Here is a 19,994-nt window from a genome sequence, read left to right on the forward strand (position 1 = left end):
AAGGCCCAAATATGTATTAGTTTACAGTAACATCATGTCGGCTCATTAGGCCCATCAATACTATCCGCTCCCTTGCAGATGGCACAAGGTTAGGTAATCCCTGATGGTTAGCGTGTGCTGTCACAGAAATCCAGAAAGCTGTTTAAAATCAAACACAAAACTTTTTCTTGTTTCATATGCCATTATGTCTGACTCCCTTTACTTTATATTTCTCCAGGTCTGGTGTGCATGAAGTCCAGCAGCTCAGTGGTGGAGCTTGTCATGCTTCTGTGTTCCCAGGCAAGTCTGGCATCTTTATCTTTCCTCAGGCCTGCGCTCTGCTTTTCCAGCAGGCTGATTTATCAGCCTCACCTTGAGTGCAGTAAATTCACAGAGCCTTATCTCTCCCCCACCCTACCTTGTCTACCTTTCCATATTCACCCTTCCCCTCGTGAGGGCAGAGCGAAGGTATATTTGGCCGCAAATATTGGTTGGAGGGTCAAGGGTGGGCGACCTGTCCGCATCACCTTTTGACCTGAGCGGGGCCCTTGTGGCCTGGGCCAAACTGATGAGGAGGGATAATGTAGATTTGATGGTGCTTTGCATTGATTATCCCTCTCTTCTCTGTTGTCTTGTGGGTGTTTTGTTGCCAAGTTTATTTAGCTGCTGCTGGATTCATGAATACTAATTTAGGGATCATAAGCAGGCGTGGGCAGATCAATGATCGGGGTTGTCAATACATCACTTCAGGACAGCTGATTAGTATTTAGAGACAGAAAGCTACTGAAGGGCTTTACCATGTGCAGACCATAAATGCAGCACACGGTGAGCTTTACATTTAGGGTGAATTTAGTCTGTGTATTTTGCTTGAAAAACACTTATGTTCATAGTACATCAGAAATAAATAAACAAGAAGTTGCCCTCACATGCACAGCCAGTGACAAGGACAGCAGATAATAACTCATCCCAGGCCGTGTTTGTGTGCATCTTTATCGTTTTTAAAGAACCTCATAAAAAAAAACAAAAAAAAAAAAATGACACGCACACAAAAAAACAAGGTTTCCAATAATACAAAAGCACATCTGATTAATGACACCCCTCTCACTGCTCCACTCGCCTGTATTTTTTTTTTTTATCAGCTTCATTTCCTAAAGAAATAGCTCCTGTCGTTTCGTTCCTGCACCCTTTAACCTCCATACGTTTGTTTAGTTCCTATAGTTCACTTTACTTCTTCTCAAAAAAAAAAAAAAAAGCTAATACAGTCAGATCACACATCTGTGTGGATGTCAGTGGCCATGCATAAATTGGGGCTAGTGGGACTCGGGGAGGGAATGTGAGCCCCGTAATGTCCAGGGACGATGGAATAGCGGGAATGAAAGCTAGATAGAAAACCAAAGAGAGAAGAATGACAGGCTCTAATGCACCTATTTGTCATATCTGTCAGGGTGTTGTTTAATGCTAATCTAATCAAAGGCAGAATCTTGGTGATTGTTCCACTGCACAGCTCATGCCACGCTTCCCCCTCTTTGGTCCCTAGCACAGGCTATTTCTTCTTTTTCTCTGAGCTCCAAGCTATCCCACCCAATTTCCAAAACACACACACACACACACACACACACACACACACACACACACACACACACACACACACACACACACACTGTTTCAGTCGGAGGACCAGGGATTGGACAGCATAGTGTTGATTGCATCAATAAATCATCCAACCAAATTCTCTTACAGCTAATGCAAATGTAATTTTATTGTTGTGTAAAGGGGAAGAGGAGGGGGGCCTAGAAAGGTAGGGCCAATGCACTGCCTCTCACAAGGGAAAAGAGGAAAAGAGGGACAGACTTTCCTCTGGGCTAAATTACAATGTATAATTATGTGTGTGTTGGTTCCCCTTGTGGGGCAGGGAGAGTGGGCCAGTGCCGTGATTGATGACGTTATTTAGCAAAGTTTGTTGGGCCCTCTGGCACAGGAAGCGCTCAATTGTCTTTACAGGAAGTGCCTCTGTGGCCATCTTGTGACCCCCCCCCCCCCGCCTTCGAGTCAACCAGTGGAGCGAGTAGATGGAGATGATTTTGATTGATTTTTTTTCTTTCTTTCTTTCCCCTCTCAACCCCCATGCCTTCATCAGAGATGTGACGCGATACCGTCTCTGTGAAATTTTAATTAATTTCCCAAGCTTTGAGATGGAGTGGAGCCAAGGTGAAGGGTCAGGAGGCTGGGGACTGCAGAGCAGTTTTTAATCAGGGATCCTATGAAAGTTGCATTGGCGGCCACATCAGCTTGGCATTGAGGAGGGGATTGTAAACCGCTGTTTGATGGTACCCCTTTTCGAGACGAGTACAACAGCGCTCCCAATTAAAGGACCATTTTGATAAGACATTAACTGTTGGGGTGGCATACTGCCCTTGTTCTCAGCTGTAATATTGATCTTCACACACTGCTGAATATACAAAGTGAGGATTAATGATCATAAACTCTGGCTTTAACCACTACTGAGGACTACTCAATATAGGGAAAAAAAAAGGCTGACTGTCAATTGTGTTCTTATTTATTCAGTATTTATTGTCTTTAAAGGCTTACAGCTGACACTTTCCCATTATTGTGTATTTGGGAGGATATGGGAGATTAATTTTTGACCTATAAAAAGTCGAATAGTGAGTCAGATTTTTTTTGTTTTTGTTTTACACTCTTAGTTTTTGTTTAACTAACTGTATATAAAAGATGTATATAACATTGTACCACAAACGATTGGCTTGTGGACTTCCATGTTGAAGCCTTTAGTTAAAATCATAATTGTGACTAAATATAGCCAGAAGTTATCAGCTGTTTGTGAGCTGCATCCAGAAACTTTATAGGTACAATTCACATATATTACCTATGAATCTTAACTGATACTAGACACTAAGCACGAGGTCTTGCACTTTTTCGTCTTCCCGTTTTTGTCGTACTCACAGTCAACGTTTCGCTTCCCCGGTGCAGTTTTTGAACTCGCTTCTACCAAAGATATCTGATTAATAAATAATGCACTGGGACGAGAGAGAGAGCTTTTCCTTGTGCTTGCTGCCATCCGTCGAGAGCTTTGAGAAATCATCTCATTGGATACTGGACAGTCTACGATGAGCAGGGGCTCATTAATCTTCTCAGTAGCTGCATTTGTGTCCTGTAGATCAGCCATTATTGTCCGGCACCTCTGTCAGACCATCCATCCTTCTGCCATTTATCAGAAATGCATCCTGTACATGGAGTGGAAAGAAGAGAGGGAGGGAGAGTGAGTGTGCTGTGGGCTCGTGGAGTGTCGTTTTCATGATGGTCAAGACTGGGTGCAGAAGAGGGAGAAAGAGGGGAAAACTGAATACTGAAACGAGGTCATCAGGTGGCTCTGCTATGCTGTCAGAGGTCTGGGCCTAATTTACAAAGCACTGAAAAAGCAGCTTTAACAGTGTCAGTGGGGAAAAAGAAAAAACACACTGAAAAATGTCCCGTATGATGGATTTTAGATTTTGTAAGTCCCATTTCCTGAATCCAAAATTCTTTCAAAAGCTATATATCTGTGATATATATGGTTAGCCATGCTAGCAGCCACCACCTTTATACTCTTGTTATTTGATCCACTACTTTGGTCCCGATTGACACTTCTCGGACGCCTGTCAATCTCTGATTTAAGTAAAGCGTTTCGTCGTGGCCGCTGATGCAGATAATCCTTAAATTGTAATTCAATAACATCGGTGTTAACCCGCTAGTCCAATGACTGTGCATCATCATATGTTCCCAGTCCGTCTCACCAAAGTTAACCTGTTTAACAGATGGGCACCTCTCCTTCAGTCTGCAGGGAGAAAGACATTGACTTCCCCAAACACTTGGCTGCTCCTGACCTCTGACCCTCTGACCTCCAGGTTAGAAGTGGAGAGCTACTTGGGCGCAGAAGTTTAAACCCACGGAGTCAGGGAACAGTTCGGGAGTGTACGCTCATGAAAATCAATAGCATAATGTGAGAAACGAGGGAACGGGGAAGTTGAAGCCTTGACGGTTACTTTTGTCCACTTTATATTTTATGTAACAGGTTTGTTTTAAAAGTTACGCTTGTGAAAGCCGGTCCCATGTTTGAGTTGCTCAAATAGTCATTTATTTCTGTCAGTGAACATTGTTTCTTCTTCTCTCCCATAAGCGATGGATCAAACGCAGGCCGTGTTGAATGAACCACTTGGGGAGCTGAGAGAAAAGTGAGGAATGTGATGAAACCAAGGGACAAAAAAATACTTTCTCCATCGTTTTTCGGCACAGTCAGACCCGCACCCCATCGTGCTGTTAAAGAGGCACGCAAGGTTCAAGATCAGTGAAAATCAAAGTGTTATTTTTTTCCCTCCCTCTGCTGGCCCTCGCTCCACGCTTTGCTCCAGTGCCCCTTTACAACTGTGCCACGAGGCTCACTGTCCCTGCCATTGCTCTCTAGTTCATAGGACAATATCATGCTGCATATTCTTTGAAAGTTTCACCGACCTTTGAGGCTTAGAGAAAACACAGTAACGCCAACTGGCACTTAATCCTGCAGACTCCCCATCGTTGCCAACTATGCAGCCGCAAAGGGGGCAGCGGGGTGCGTTGTGTTGGAGGAGCTTAGGGTCAAGGAGGGCTTCCTGACAGGAAGTGAAGTCTAGCTGAGAGGAGAAAATCAGACAGGAGACTCCTAAAAATATTGAGTGGCTTTTAATTTGGCTCCCAGGCGGATTTTACTGTGAACTGGGCTTCAAGTCGCACGAATGGCCGGTTATTTATACGCAACATAATTTTCTTTCATATAAATGAATTTCCCTCCCCTCCCGACAGGCACTCCTAATGCAGTGTTTTCTTACCTGTCAGGTCCCTTGTTATAAGACCTTGGAATGCGCTTCTGTTTTTCCCCTCGCTATCCTCTCTCAGCTAACCGGTTGTTAAAATCACGACCCGTCGTCTTCGCGCACATTTTCAGTAGGAATTCACTCGCCCTCGTTTATGATCTGGGACGGGAGAGGTTCAAATATTTGGCATGATTTAGCTTTAAAGTGGGAATCTTTACCTTGTGTTATTCCCAAATCCTTAACTTGGAGATTGCACAAATCGCCTTGTGCGTACAAAGTTCTTTTTATAGCTTTAATTACCATTTATTTTGTGCATTTAGCTTCCTGAATAATTAGTGGTGCAGAAACAAAGTTTGTTTGGGGAACAGTGTTTTGTTTATGTGTGTCTTTTTCGGTCCTTGGTTTGCCATTGCCAGTCCCGGTTGATCCTGCAGTCCTTGTGCAATGGGCCGTGAACTGCTACTGTACTATCCCACAAAACATTTCCTGCAACACCGCAGAGCTTCCTCAGAAGAAGTGGGGCATATAAAAGGCCCAAGAATTGCCATTTTGTTCATTTTCTCCTAGATTATGCTGCAGTTAGAGCAGCTTGGAGCCAGCATTTTGGGGAATAAAAAACAACCCTTTTTCAGTCAGTGTAGTTAAGAATAAACCTGTAATGATTGCTCAAAATTGTCAGTTAGAAAAAAACTTTTTTAATGTTTTGTTTTCTGGAAAATTTATACAAATGTTGTGCGTTACTGCACTGAAATGTCATAAAAATTACATTTGGACGAGGTGATGATTTCATTTCAACATGTGTTTGATTTGGACCTGAAACGGCTGCATATGGTGTTTTTAAATATTCCTTTTCTCCTCACACCATTAAAATCCACCAGCTGAACTGCATATCATATTACAGAATAAGTTTAAAAGAAAAAAGAGGAAAAAGTCAGTTTTTAAATAACATACCACTGGCTTATAAAATGCTCTGTATATATTTATGTATTCCCCTTACATTTACTTTTCGTGCAGAGTTCAAGTGGTTGTAACATATGTTTTGATTTGTCTGTTTGGGGTATGGGGGCTTTAGGCTTAGCTTTCTCACTCTGTGTTAGTATAGCCATGACAGTGTGATCCCATGAAGCTCTCGGAGACCGAGCAGTATAAATATTTGGACATCAGTAAATATTCCTTGGGTTGTGAATTTGATCACGCAAACACCAACACGAGTGTCTGTTTTTCTTTAAGCAGATAGCATCTGAACATGCAGATGTGGATTGTTGAAAATGTACACCAGTGTTAAGTTATTCATACACACAAGCGCAGCAGACGCAGCATTAATAACAAACTACCGAGCTTCCGTATTAATCAGGTTAAAGAGCAGTATATTTTTAGAGCCTTTTTTTCTTTTTTCTTTTGCTTTGACTTCTGCATCCACAGGCTCTTTCTTTTGGTCATTGTTAACATCAGGTCACTTCTCATAAACATTTAGATCTCAGTTTGTTTCCTTGTCTCTCCCCCACCCCTCTTTTTTTTTTTTTTTTTCGCACAAATGTCCAAATCAGAGTGACAAAGTTGGCTGCCGCCACCTGCAAGCGGCATGCCAGTGATCAAAACGTTTTTGGGTTTTTTTGGTTTTTTTTCTTTGAATGCGTGCATTTTATTTGCATCGGTTGACTTTTTTCTCTCACTGTTCAGTTAATGTGGCAAAAAAAGACATTAAACAGTGAGGCGTTTGAGTAAAAGGGGGGAGAGGAAAAATCAGTAGCTTTTAGCCTCTTTAATTTAGCTTCTGCTGCTCTGCCACTTATGACATGCAGATTTATGCTCTTGCCGTCTCATCTAAAGTTGTATTCCCCGAGCCTTTCAGATCAACAAATACTTGTGATTATGAGTGATGCCACCGAAAAGCACAACTGACTTATTTATTATTTCGACAGAGCCGAGACAGTTCTTTCTTCGGTGTTGGAAAATGTTTTCCTTGTGTTGTGGCGAGTCTGATGTTTGAAAGGCGATTTTGCTCAGGAGGTCTGTGTTTTCTCACCAGTGGTAGTGGTATATTTAGAAGTTGATTATGGATAATCAGCTGTAATGACGGAAGTGCATGGCATGTGTGTTTAGACTCAATGCCATCATCATGGAACGCAGAGCAAACAGAGCTGTCTTATTGACTTGAGATTTAGACATTAGGCATTTTCATGAACAGATTCATGCATAGCAAAACATAAATGCCGGTAAAGTGCATTAAACGTGTGCACGATCTCTCTCTTTCGATCGCTTTAAAGTCGGGATCAAAGATCGGCTGCCTCTCTCGCGCGTCCTATCATCTGTTAGGAGGTCAGGTTAAAGGTGAGAGGTCACAAATGGCTGCTTGTATCCTCTCAACAGGAGCGATGTGGTCACGGCCTCTATCGCAGCCATAAAAGCTGCGACACTGCTGACCAGGGCAGCCAATATCCAATATTCTATCACTGACCTGTCCCTGTTTCCTTTTTGTCACTGGGAGATGTCCCTCAGATCAGGGTCACTGCTTTTTTAATTCAACTAGAGGAGCCATTTCTTGCCCATAATGACACCATTAGTCTTGCTATCACCTTTGTCCATGTCCCCCAAAATGCCAATGGTCTCTACGCTTTTCATCGAGCCTAATTTAGACGCAGAGCTTATCCCGGCCACAGATTCAGATCCAATCTTTATTACTTCAGGATAATCTTTTAATTTCTAGAGTCTGGCATCAAAATCTTTAAGGCTTTAAAGGCATAAAGGAAATTTTATGTCACCGCTTTTCTGGTTCTCCAGAGCACGACTCTATTTACAGCCCTGCTTCCTGTGGTGTTTATTTGAAATCCAGCTCGCACAGTCTGGATCAGTTTAGAATATCCACACAGCCACAGGCTAACACTCATGGTTAATGTCCTTCAACTACAGTCAATGCTTCAGCTAGAAGGCCCCAAGGCTACTCTGACATGCTTCCACCAAAGCAGTCCTCAGCCACAAAACCCTCTCCCAGAAACGCTGTTTCCACTCCCTCGCCCAGACTCGTATTCCCTCTGTGCCCGCTTGTATTTGGAATGTATTGTAAACACGGTCAATGCCAATATGGTCCTGCAGGACAAAAAGCAGTTATGAACTGAGGTTAAGTGTAAGGTTGTTTTGTATATGACGTGCACTTGGGCACAGAGTGATGGTGCACAGGCGTTTCAGAAGAACGGTACTCTTGACTGCCATGTGATTAGTTTTGATGGGCTTGTGCTTAAAAATTGCACAGGTGAGAAAATCTCGACGCACCCACAGATATGTGTGGATGTGTATTAGAAATTCTCGTAAACTGATCTTTCCTTCCTCCTCGCAGCGCTGATATTCACGTCCCTGCGGGCTCTCTAAGGGTTACTGAAAAGCTAGTCTCTGTGTAAACACACGATTTCCTCTATCAGCTCCAGAGATGATGACAGCCGAGTTTAGGCTTATACGCAAGTTTTTCACTTCATAGCTGTTCTGTGTCTCTGTGAAACGATTAAATGGAAATGATAAAAATTAGTGGTTTTGATTACTTTGGAATAAAAGTGTCTCCAAGTCTGAATAAATTGTGGATCACAGTTATTCTCACAGTAGTAACTGTTAAACATTTGTCAACTGATGGCAAGTTTTAATGTTGGTTAACAAAAATATTAAGAATGCAAAGAAAAAAAGAAGTCCAAGCTTTGAATAATGATTTTTGTAAGAGTAGTTTGGTGGTTTAGGTCTCCAACCTGAGAATTTTTTTGTGCATTTTTCTCCAGCTCCCCTGAGAGGAAGAAGGGGGGGAAACGCTGTGAGCTTCAGACAGCCCCCCGTGACCTTGTTGCTTTATTATTCTTTTGACGGTTGCGTTGAAGGTGTTGAAATGTGGAACAGAACATGAGAGACGATGACCGGCCGAGTTTCCCTTCTCTCGTTGTCCCTTCGAAGTTGAGGATATAAGGCGCACACGGCTGCGGTTGGATTGTTTAGACTGACACCTCGAACCATAACGCTAGTCAAAGAGAGGAAGAAATGTGTGTATTTACTTGTGATAAATGCACTCTCAACACGGCTCTTTCACTGCTGCGCAATGGTGGGCTCGCATATTATGCAGCCGGCGCTAATCCAAGCAATTCTTAATCCTTTTTGGATCATGTTTTATGTGATATTAGGGGCCTGTAAAGAAGTAGCTAAGTCAGAGGGATTAAAAGCTTTACATGGAGCTACTGTTTTTGTTCAAACTAAATTCACTTTGACCCAGACTAAGAAAAACTCACTTATCTTGTAAACGTATCATTTTTGCCTCTTGCTGCTGCTAATGTATAGCAACAGAGTTCTGTACTATTGTAAAAAGTTGCATCAGTAACATGTTGATGTTTGTGTTGCAGGAATGGCAGAACTCCATCCAGAAGAATGCCGGCTTAGCCTTTATCGAGCTGGTAAACGAAGGCAGGTAGGTAACTCCGACCTGCCTCTCTTCTTGCAGCAGCACTAAATTATCTCTCCAACCTCCATTCATCAGCCACTTTCCAATTTCACCTTCCTCGGATCGCATCGTACCCCTCCTCCACTCGGGCACCCGAGATCCTCAAGGCCCGTGCAATATGGTGGCTGTTCAAGACAACAATCAATGGTTGAAAAGCGCAGAGGGACTTAGGGGAGTGAGGATGGAGGACCGCTGCGTTCAAGGCTCCATTCAATACCTGCTTATCCCAGTGGGACTTGGGGAGAGAAAGAGGGTTTAGGTAGAAGGTGATAGGAGCTCTGAGTGCTGGTTCCTCTGCAACACTTGGGAAATCGCTCTTAATTTGCCACTCGGGCCTTTCTGCCTGAGCCTTTATCTGTCGGCTACCATCTCTGTTTTTCAATTATTCCCACATATGAAGCTTCATTTTGCTAATAAGAGGTCACCCTTCTTACTCTGGCTCCTTTGTAGTATTCACACTCAGTTTCAGGTTGGTAGAGCAACACTTTCTATTATTGATCCTCAGCTTTTAGAATTGGCAGAGGGTAATCCCAAGTAACACAAATGAGATAGCAATGTTATCATTTGATGTGTTTGTCTAAGAAAGTGTTAGAAAATTACTTTCCAGACTTTGTTGTTATGATACATGTAATATATAATATAATTTTTCAATCAATCTTTATTTATTACAGACTCATAGGAGGATAAACAAATAAGAAATACACTCAAATCGCAGTCAACCCAAAAAGTACTTCAGCTATTAACAACTTTGGCGTTTGTGACATATAATAATTTTAAGCTTAATATACTTGATATTCTTAATACGTTATCTATGTATCCATCCATCCAAGTTTTAAGTATGTGACACTTTTCTTTGGGAAAATAGATTCAGAAGTGGAAAACCATCCTACGTTGTGAGTATGCTGTACTTTTCAGGGATCGGGCTATATTATGATGTGGATTAATCTTTCCTTTTAACATCCTAATTTTTTTGCATAATTAATTAATATTCATTATGTCAATGTACATGATGGATTTTCTATTATTCAGCTGTCAATTACTTACAGTGTAGTTTGTATCTCCTTTCATGTAAAACACCCAGAAGTTGGACATGGTTAATATATAATACAGCTCACACCCTGAAAAGTACAGTTACTATATGAGATGGAGATGTATATTGTTTGGTTTTCACTACTTACAACAGTTAATGTAAGTAAATGTATCTTTTTTCTGCAAAAACCTGACTTGTTAGCCCCTAATTCTAGTTGCCTATAAGATTTACACCATTTTCTGTCAGTAAAGAAAATAATTTGGTGCAGCTCTGCTGGATTTTCTGGTATGCAGGTATGACCAGTCCATCCAAACTGCTTTTTTCCCGAATTTTCTTTCCAACAAGATTTTAAAAGTTCTTCTAAAGTGGCACGTGCTTAATATGATTGAATTTTACAACCCTATTTTAACAGGATTTGACCACATGTGCAATCATTAACTTGGTGCGGTATAAAGAAGGGCCAGTGGTTAGGTTATTGATAGTGGGGCCGGAATAAGGACTCGGAGGTTGCAGAGGCCCCAGTGCCTCCGCTCCCCTGCTGCACTGTGCTGAAACTGGAGGCTTAGGTTACAGCCATCCCGCTGCCAGTCCCAGCCTGCCCCCACCTCTCCTCTCTGTCCACCGGTCTGTTATTGTTCCACTTTGCACAGTCCTGACCTGTGGGGCTGCGGAGAGGTTTCTGTGACCCGCGCACACACATAACATGCATGTTTCATCAACACTGATAAGAAGAAGGAGGTAGACTACATATGTAGCAACACAAGCAGAGATCCTCCCTCTTGTCAGATGCATATCATTAACAGATCAATTAACACCTGCACCCCAGGTAGAAGACAAATGTGCTTTGGGTTGGTTTTCAAATTAGATTTTCTGCTTATTTCGCACGGTTCCTTTTCAATATTTCATGGATATTACATGGTCAAATTACAAGCTTTAAATACAGTGATGCTCTCGATTTTGTGAAATTTCGAAGCGTCTGAGGCTAAATGACTTATAAGCTGTTATGTTAATGAAGGAATAAATCTTACACAGTATTGCAGTGTACTGATGGCCACTCTCCCATCTGCCCTCAGGCTTCTGAGTCACACCATGAAGGACCACCTGGTTCGTGTGGCTAACGAAGCTGAATTCATCCTCAGCCGACAGAGGGCCGAAGACATTCATAAACATGCAGAATTTGAGGTAAGATGCTGCGCAGTTTAGGCAAACACACAAGCATGAACACAAAATGCCCATTGAAAATATTTTTATTACGGAAGAAAAAAAGTATAAAAAAAAAAAATACGAAAATGTATATAAACTGTGATTTTCACCAGCCTGGCGCAGGAAGTTTTCATAGACACTAAAATCGTTTGCCACAATTTATCTTAAAGATGCAAGGACAGCTTTTTCAGTGAATTGGAATCAAAAATATATCATTAATTATATTTTAATAAGGATGAAGGATGTTTGCAAAATCAGTCTGGCTTTCCCCCTGTGTGACCCATGGCAACTTTATCCATTTCAGCAGCTTTGACTGCTTTGATAAGAATTCTTGACTTGTTATTGGTATGCTCTGACTGTGTATATGTTGAATAAAAACAAACAAGCGGTAAAAGTGGTGGGAAAGGTGCTGATCCAGTGGCTACTTTAAACCATAAAGTTGTAGAATCTGTCACAGTAAATCTAGAAGACAAATGTTTACTTTTCAAACATAACCCTGGCTAATTGGGAACATAGAGACACATACAGATGTAGTTTCAGGCGCGTGTTAACTGCTTTGCACATACAGTTTGGCTAGCCCCAGCTTAGTGTTAATTTATCCCTGTACATCTCAGTGTAACGGTGGACTTGCCTCTGTGTCTTAACTTCTCCTATTCCTCCTTCTAGCTCTCAGGACAAACGTTGCCATTCACATGTAGCCGCCGGGCCAACTCTGTCCTGACCCGTAGGCACCTCTCGCTGCCCCTTCGCGAGTCCAACTCCACTTCACTCCCCCGACTCTTCTTTCTAGATCTCACCAAAATCATTTCCTGTCCTGCTGAGATCCTGTCCATTATACTCCCACTGGGGGTGTATTTTGCCAATGACAGGAATATGGCATCCTCCCCTCTCTTCCATCCCTCCCACCATCATTTCTCAGGAACCTGCCAGCACTAAAAGCTGCAGACAGACCTGAGAGGTGCTGGCCTGAAGGGCTCACTGTGTGTAAGCCTTGGCCCCCACTTGGCAGTAAAATGTGATGCTTTCTTTTTTCTTTTTTTTTTAAGGTTCAAGGAAGGGTCTTTCTTACATTTGGGTAAAGTAGAATCCCTTAAGACTGCAGAAAGTCAATCACAGGGGTGGAGGCACAGCTCGTGCACTTGAGCATTTATACAGTGAAGAGAGCAAAACATGGCAATCACAGGCTAGACTGCTTTCCTGTGTGATTGTCATGTTATTCGGCTGAACCCGTACTGCTCATACAGTGCCAAATGTCAGTCATTTGCACAGTATTGTTTGACATGATTTGACCTTATCATCATCAGCACTGACTCTTAGAGTATGATTAAGTTCTGCAAGGGTAATACCGGCAGTTTTTGTTTTTATTCCAGTCTATGCAGGTTTGGGCATTTGGCAAGTAAAAGCATCTTACAGTAGGTTGCTAGACTGGCCGATTGACAGACCAGGCAGTCAGTTTGCACACGATGGCCCCAAATGATCCTGCGCTGCCTCAGCCTTCTGCTGTGGCCGTGGGCCACGTACTCTTATTGTAACCATGTCCTATCCCTTCTACATTTCTCCAGCATACAGGTCCTGATTGCTAGCCTGGCATGTTGAGCAAAGAACAGACTCGCTGTCCTCGGGTCTGCAAATCTAATATCTTTCTTTTTTTTTTTTTTTCTTTTTTTTTTTTGCTGTGTTTTCTCTTGTTATTTTCTCTTTCTGTATTTCTACATCTCTTCCAGCTGAGGCTTCTGGGCTTTGAAAACCTTTAAAATGTGTACTGAAATAGGGAGTATTGCAAGAATAAACAGTTGAACTGAGTTCAAGCCTTAATAAATATAAAGTCATTTGTGTAGTTACCTACACAAACTAAATAGTCTATGATGGATTTTATGACAGAGTTTATCAAGACGCTTCTGTGAGGGGTAGCTACGTGTATGGAGACTGAATTCTTTCTGCATTTTAGGGCATTGTGGGTTTGTCAGCATTCACTTTCATAGATTTTGTTTCCATATTACGTGCAACAAAGAAAACGTAGGTCCCTCTGCAAAGCTAGCTGTGTTTTGGGGTTGTCATTTGTAACTTTACCTTCCCTTGCAACCTCCCAGCTGTCCTTAATCAGATACCCAGCAAAGCTTGTCCCAAACTATGCTTCACAATTGAATTCCCCACTTAAATGCAGTTGCTCCACGGTGACCTCTGAGAAGAAGCGAACCCTGATAAGTCTTGCTCTGATATTGCTGTATTGATTTTTGCCTCTATACAAGCTCTACTTGAGCCTGCTGGAGCCAATGGTTTCATTTTGCACTGCCACAATAAAAATAACAGGCCAATGAAAGGCCCTCCACCCCCACCCTTTTGGGGGGGGGGGGTTGTGAAATAATTTTCAGTTATGTCCCAGATTTTTAAAGGGTTGTTTCTCTGCATTGTGTTGCGGTGACACTTCAGATTGGTTATTGTTTTGTGAGGAAATAAACCTCCAAATGGGCCCCCACAGCGCGTCATTTGAGGTATCAAAATAAGGTTTTCTGAAGGGGGAAAAAAAAGAGAGCAATTCCCTCCCCATCCTCTGCTACATCTGAGAAATTCTGTTTTAAACAGCAGCAGCAAATCTCAACCAAGGCACCAGCAATGAGATTAATTCGATCCATAAAAACACAAATTTATGTTTACTCCTTGTCAGATTGCATATCGTTGAGAAGGCAGTGATAGAGGAGCGTTTTGATTTAGATACCCGTTTGCCTCAGAGACGTAACATATGCTTTTTCTCTCTCACTGTCCCTCTCTTTCTTTCTCACTCACACTCTCTCTGGCTCTCTGTGGGACAGAATTGAGTTATCTTTGGCCCTGAGAGTAAGTTATTACAGCGGGCTTAGGGTGAAACAGAGATGAAGATAACTAGGGGGGAAATCCAATTACCTTTTAGGGTTCTCTATCTAATAGGATCCTTAATGTGAAGGAGATCTGCAGATCGGATGCTGCCGCCCAGCACAGCAAATGATAGACTCCGATATCTTCCACGGGAGCTGGGAGGAGAGGAAGCCCGAGAGATGGAAAGAAGGAGAGCGAGAAATCGAACTCCCTCTTTTTATGGGGCTGTTCATTAGGGATGAAATGTGGTGGGCTCAGGGGCAGAAGGGCAGATAAGAAGGCTCAGATAGGGAAGAGTGAGCAACACCCAAGTCATTTCTATTCTTACTCTTCCTTCTTGCTTCTTGCCTTTTCCCCACATATAGCCTCTTGATTCATCCTCTGCTGCTCTCTGGAGTAATTGATTTTACTGTTTGAGAGATCCAGTGAAAGCCAGACGATAGCGCCTAATTAGTGCTTGGTGTCACTGTCTTCCCTCTGCTGAGCTTGTAAGACGATCTGGCCCTTCTCTCCATGTTAATGACATTAACATTGAACTGATGCTCATTATGTTCTGTTATCATAAACCTGTAGTCTGTGGATGAGCGTTTACCACAAACTGTCAGACTGTGCTGAGCATCTCAGAGAAACTCTGGCTAAGGATGCATTTTACAGATAACATCTGTTAAAATAGTCTGAATCACCGAGGTTAATTTTTTTAATGTAGTATACACCGATCAGGCATAACATTAATATAACTAACATGTGAAGTAAATGACACTGGTTATCTGGTGGGTAAGATGTATATTAGGAAGCAAGTGAACATTTGTCTTCAATGCTGATATGTTAAAAACAGGCAATATGCACAAAATTGTGGGTTTGACCATCACAAGGGTCGAACTGTGATAGCTAAAACTCCAGCTCTTGTCAGGTGTTCCCAGTCTGCACCAGTCATTATCTGTCAAAAGTGGTCCAAGGAAGAAATGGTGAGGAACCACTGACAGGGTCATGGGCAGCCAAGGCTGATTGATCCATGTGGGGAGCGAAGGATGCCTGTGTGGTTTGATCCAGCATACGAGCTACTGTGTCTCAAATTGAAGAGGAAGTTGATGCTGGTTCTGACAGACAGATGTCAGAAATCACAGTGCATCAGGTTCTTGTTTATGGGGCTGCATAGCAGGAGACCAGTCAGTGCTCGTGCTGACCCCTGTCCAACACAGAAAGCCCCACATTGGGCACGTTAGCATCAGAAGTGGACCACATAGCAATGGAAAAATGTGACTTGGTCTGATGAATTATGTTTTCTTTTACACTCCAGTGAGTTAATATCTGTGACCGGAATAATATTTTACAGTGAAATGATATCTCTGCTTTCTCTAAATTTTATTGACTGCCAATATAATTTTCTTGCAAGGCTATTGCAATGCTTTAGCAGAAGTCTTTCTCCCACTCTATAGTGCATGAGAATTATAACTTCTTTATTTAGAGACAACCTTGTTGAGGGAGTCATGTCAGCATGGCTGGTTTTCTCCATCAATGGAGAATAAACTTGACCCTGACTTTCCAACCAAGCACCTGCAAAGTTTCAAGACTGTATCTTAAACGATGTCTCTTGACGTTAGCTGTCAACAGATTTACTGTTCAGACAATCTTAGCTGTCATAACTGGTGATTTTGTGTCATTCTTTACTTTTAATTTGAGGTTACTTGATGAACTAATGAACAAACTTGTCTGCAATACCTGTCTGGTGCTAGTTATCTGAAAAGATAGAAGAAATAAATCAAGCCAAACCTAGATTATTACTACCTCTGCTGAGGTGGTTATATTTTTGGTAGTTTTCGCATGTGAGACATTCTGTCTGTAAACAGAAAGGTTTTGAATGAATTCTGATAAAAACTTTGTAGAGATGTAGACTGGAGTCAGCGGACTTAACAATCCATTAAAATTTGGCTCACGTTCACCAAGGTCTGTAATGTTCATTTAATAATTCTTTGGTTGAAAATGGACAAAAAAGCCTTAAAATGTAGAAACTATTATTCTTACTATAGTGGTGTTTATTGCCAACTTATAGAAAGTAACACATAAAGATATAAAGTATGTCATATTTGACCTTAGACCTCCCTTTCAAGGCCAATAGATTGATCTGAATGTCTAAGAGATAATAATGAGCTATATATAATGTGAGGTTATATATAACAGGTTATATATTAATTAAATGGCATAACAATTTGAATACATGTGCCATCTTCATGAATAAGTATGTATTTTGTTTGAGAAGCAAAACCAACCTGTGATCAAAAACTTTCCCCCCTTGATATTTTTCATTACTCATTTAAAATAATTTTACTAAATAATTACTTATGTTCCGTTTCCACATGAATAAAAAGTAATAAAATAATTATACACACAATTATGTCAAGTCTATTAAAATGGGCTTCAACAGGAGAAATAACAAAAGCCACTTTGCTCTAGTTTTTACTGAAATGCAAATTTCTAGAAGTAAATTTAAGAAGTACAAACAAAACAAAATGAGCAAAATACTTTACTGTTTTCTTATGAGTGATACAAGTAATGCCCGGCGAGAGTGAGTGCTAATGCAGTTTCCTTATTTTTCTATTTCTCATATACCTAATAAATCGTCACTGTGGGGAGTGGGGGATACTCCACCACACACCCAGGGGAAAAAGTCAGAAACCGTAACTCCCAAAGGCTGTTTTCACCACCACATTCGCAGCACTCAAACTGATAGCTGCCACCAACTGTAGCCTGCTGTCATGTAGTTGTCGCTGCTGTAATGTAGTATGTCAGCAGGGCTGGTTTACCGAGCGTCTCATTACAGGCAAATCTGTTATAAAGAGAATGAGGGGGGGGGCCCAATAAAACAAAACAAGTGTCTTTGTGCGATAGTATCGCACCACCATGAGAACAGGGGCACATTTTTAAAAAGAAAAGTGAGAAACTGCACCTAGTTCTCCAGCCTGGACAGCAGGCTCCTAACATATAATCACGTTATTGTCAAAACACGCAACACCTTGACAAACTTTAGTGTTTCTTCTGGTCCTACACACACACACACACACACACACACACACACACACACACACACACACACGCGCACAGCATTGACTGTTTCACTTAAGACGCCAAGAAATGGAAAAGGAGAAGTGGGTTACAGAGAGGAGAACAGTAGTCTCAGTCCTGCTGTCTTGTCAACATAATGAAGTCCCCAGGTACCTCCTCCGCAGCTCCCATCATTATTACTGACCACCTCACCCCGAAATATGACTTTACTCCACATTTTCCTTTGTTTCACTCCGACACCATCCCTTTAGTCACTGGAGGAATGTTCTCCTGATATTTATATATATATTTTTGTTCCTATTAATGGCTGAAGGTGAGCTTGTAATGCTGGATAAAAGCACATCGCTGTCACTGCTGTATGCTTTTTAGATGTTTTTATTCACAATGAGTCTGTTTGCTGCTTTAATTCTTTTTTATTTTTATTTTTATTTTTATTTATGTTTTTTGGTGGAGATTTGCTTTTACATGCAGCTTGAGCACCGTGCCACTAAAACCTTGCCTTCCTGACTTCTGGGCAACAGCAAATTCAGGAGAGGTGCAACCAAATTTTTCATCTGGTTGCGTCCTGCCTTCATTTGACTATTTTTCATCTCCAGATGACATTTTAACACGAATGATTTTTCACGTGGCACGACCTTGAAGCTGTGCCGGAGTTATCGCGCAAGGAGATGGCAGCCGTGCAGACTGATGTGGCAAAAGGAGGGCGAGGTTTTTGCAGAGACAAGTGGTTTCTGGGTAAGAAAAGATGAAGAGGCTGCCAGCCAAGCATGGTGACCAGTCCATTAAAGATCAGTGTGAGGGGAGGAGCCGGGGGAGGAGAAAGGAGGAGAGAGATACTTTGATAAGTGTTGTGCCTGCGTTAACCTTGATGGTGGCTATAGCAGTGGGCTGATGCCAGTAGCAGGGATCTGTTTCGACTGGATTAGATTATTTTTTTTCTCTCCCTCTGGCGCTCCAAGAGAAGAAGCAAAAAAATCAATACTTGGGAGCACAGCATGACAGGAGCATCATTTCAGAATTGAAGTGGCTGTCAGGCATTGTCATTTGGTGACTTTTGTTCGCCATTGTACTTTTAAGCCCTCATTTTTCTCCCCCTCCTCGTCCTTTCACTCGTTTCTTCCCCTGCCTATTGTCTGAATTCCCCTGGTGACATTTTATGTTGCAATTTGAAAACTCGAGGGCAAGAGATCAAGTGCAAGAGAATCTCTCTGCAACCAATTGGTGGTGGTGGTGGACCGATTCGCCATCTACTTTTGTTTAGCAACCGCCCCCCTCCCTCCCTCCTTTCTCATTTCATCCCCTTGTCTCACTAGACCTCCATTGTGTTCCAGGAGGAATTTATTTGTAGTATATTTGCATTCTCTGATGCCAGACAAGGACAAGCCTGATGTCTCGCCTTCCTCTGGACAGTTTCTCTGCCCGTTCGTAAATGAAACCCTCCGGGAGTGCTTGTCGACGGATGTGAGAAATTGGAGAATCTCGTAGAGCAATAGGCCCAGCCTTGGCGCACTTGTATCCCTGACGTGCCACCAATGTCAAGAGATTGCAAATCAAGCGCTTTAATAATATCGCTGCTGGTTTTGTTCCTTCCTCCTGTTCTCCGTCAGAACCTCGAGACCCTGGCTTTGTCAGACGGCGTGTTGAAGGCTCGCCGTGGCACGGCAACACCACTAGACCTTTCTCTGTCACTCTAATTGATAAACATAGGGCTGATATCTTGTAATGAGCCTCCATTCTCCGGCCTATTATACTGGTTAACCCTCTCAACCCACAGAGGGAGAGAAGGAGGGGAGCCAAGGCATCATCTAACAACTACAGCATTTAGATAAAGCTGACACTAGTACAACGCTGCTGTGTAGATGTGAAAGTCTACTCCTCGTTTTCTAACACCCCCCCCCACCTCCGCTTATTATTTGTAGTCAACACGGCACAAACACAATCTGTTGGCAGCCTCGGTAACATTTAGCAGCCACAGAAAGCTTGCGTGTTTGTTTTTCTCTCGTTATAAACTCGGCTTCAGCTGTGATTAAAATTCATGTGATTTTGTTTTGTTTTTTCTTTCTCACGCTTCATCTGTGCAGGTGCGTCTTGCTTATTTTCCACCATTGTGTGATTTTTAGAGATGATTGTTGTTCTTTTCACCCTCCAGTCACGTCTGGCTAGGCCATTTCCTTCCCCAAAACTCCAACACACATCCCTAGTTATTTATTTGAACTGTAGATGAATTGCGGGAGACACAACTCAGCGTAATTGACTCGATTAATGCCAGCCATTATCATTTCGTCTTCAACCAAGCTGTCTCCCTCCGGCAGAGCCAGCACCCACGTTGGCCCGACCCGGTCAGCCAGGCCGTGTAATGGAAGGTGCTGCCCATGATTACAATGTCGCAAGTCATAACGCTCTCACTGGCAGCAAGTTGTGCCCTGGTGGCTGTCTGAGTAGCAGGCAAACGGAGAAGAGTCTCCCATATTTCAACCCCAGCTGAGCATTTTTAACTCGGATGTCCTCGTCTCCCTCTCTCTTTTTTTTAAAGTGTGTTTTCTTATCAAAAATAATC

The 19,994-nt window shown here is 42.3% G+C and overlaps 1 protein-coding gene across 1 annotated transcript in view; it reads left to right on the top strand.

The window, feature by feature from the left end:
• Window positions 1-19,994, top strand: part of lrba (LPS-responsive vesicle trafficking, beach and anchor containing) — a 176,218-nt gene that overhangs the window by 67,626 nt on the left and 88,598 nt on the right. Inside the window, exons 33-35 of the mRNA XM_085356880.1 lie at window positions 218-279; window positions 9,194-9,258; window positions 11,395-11,503. Coding sequence (XP_085213006.1) covers window positions 218-279; window positions 9,194-9,258; window positions 11,395-11,503 — 236 coding nt within the window. The remainder of the gene's footprint in view (window positions 1-217; window positions 280-9,193; window positions 9,259-11,394; window positions 11,504-19,994) is intronic.

Source organism: Diplotaxodon limnothrissa, linkage group LG6 (assembly GCF_057381915.1).
Source record: "Diplotaxodon limnothrissa isolate DT_005_m linkage group LG6, D_limnothrissa_male_GT1.1, whole genome shotgun sequence".
In the NCBI taxonomy this organism is placed as follows: domain Eukaryota; kingdom Metazoa; phylum Chordata; class Actinopteri; order Cichliformes; family Cichlidae; genus Diplotaxodon; species Diplotaxodon limnothrissa.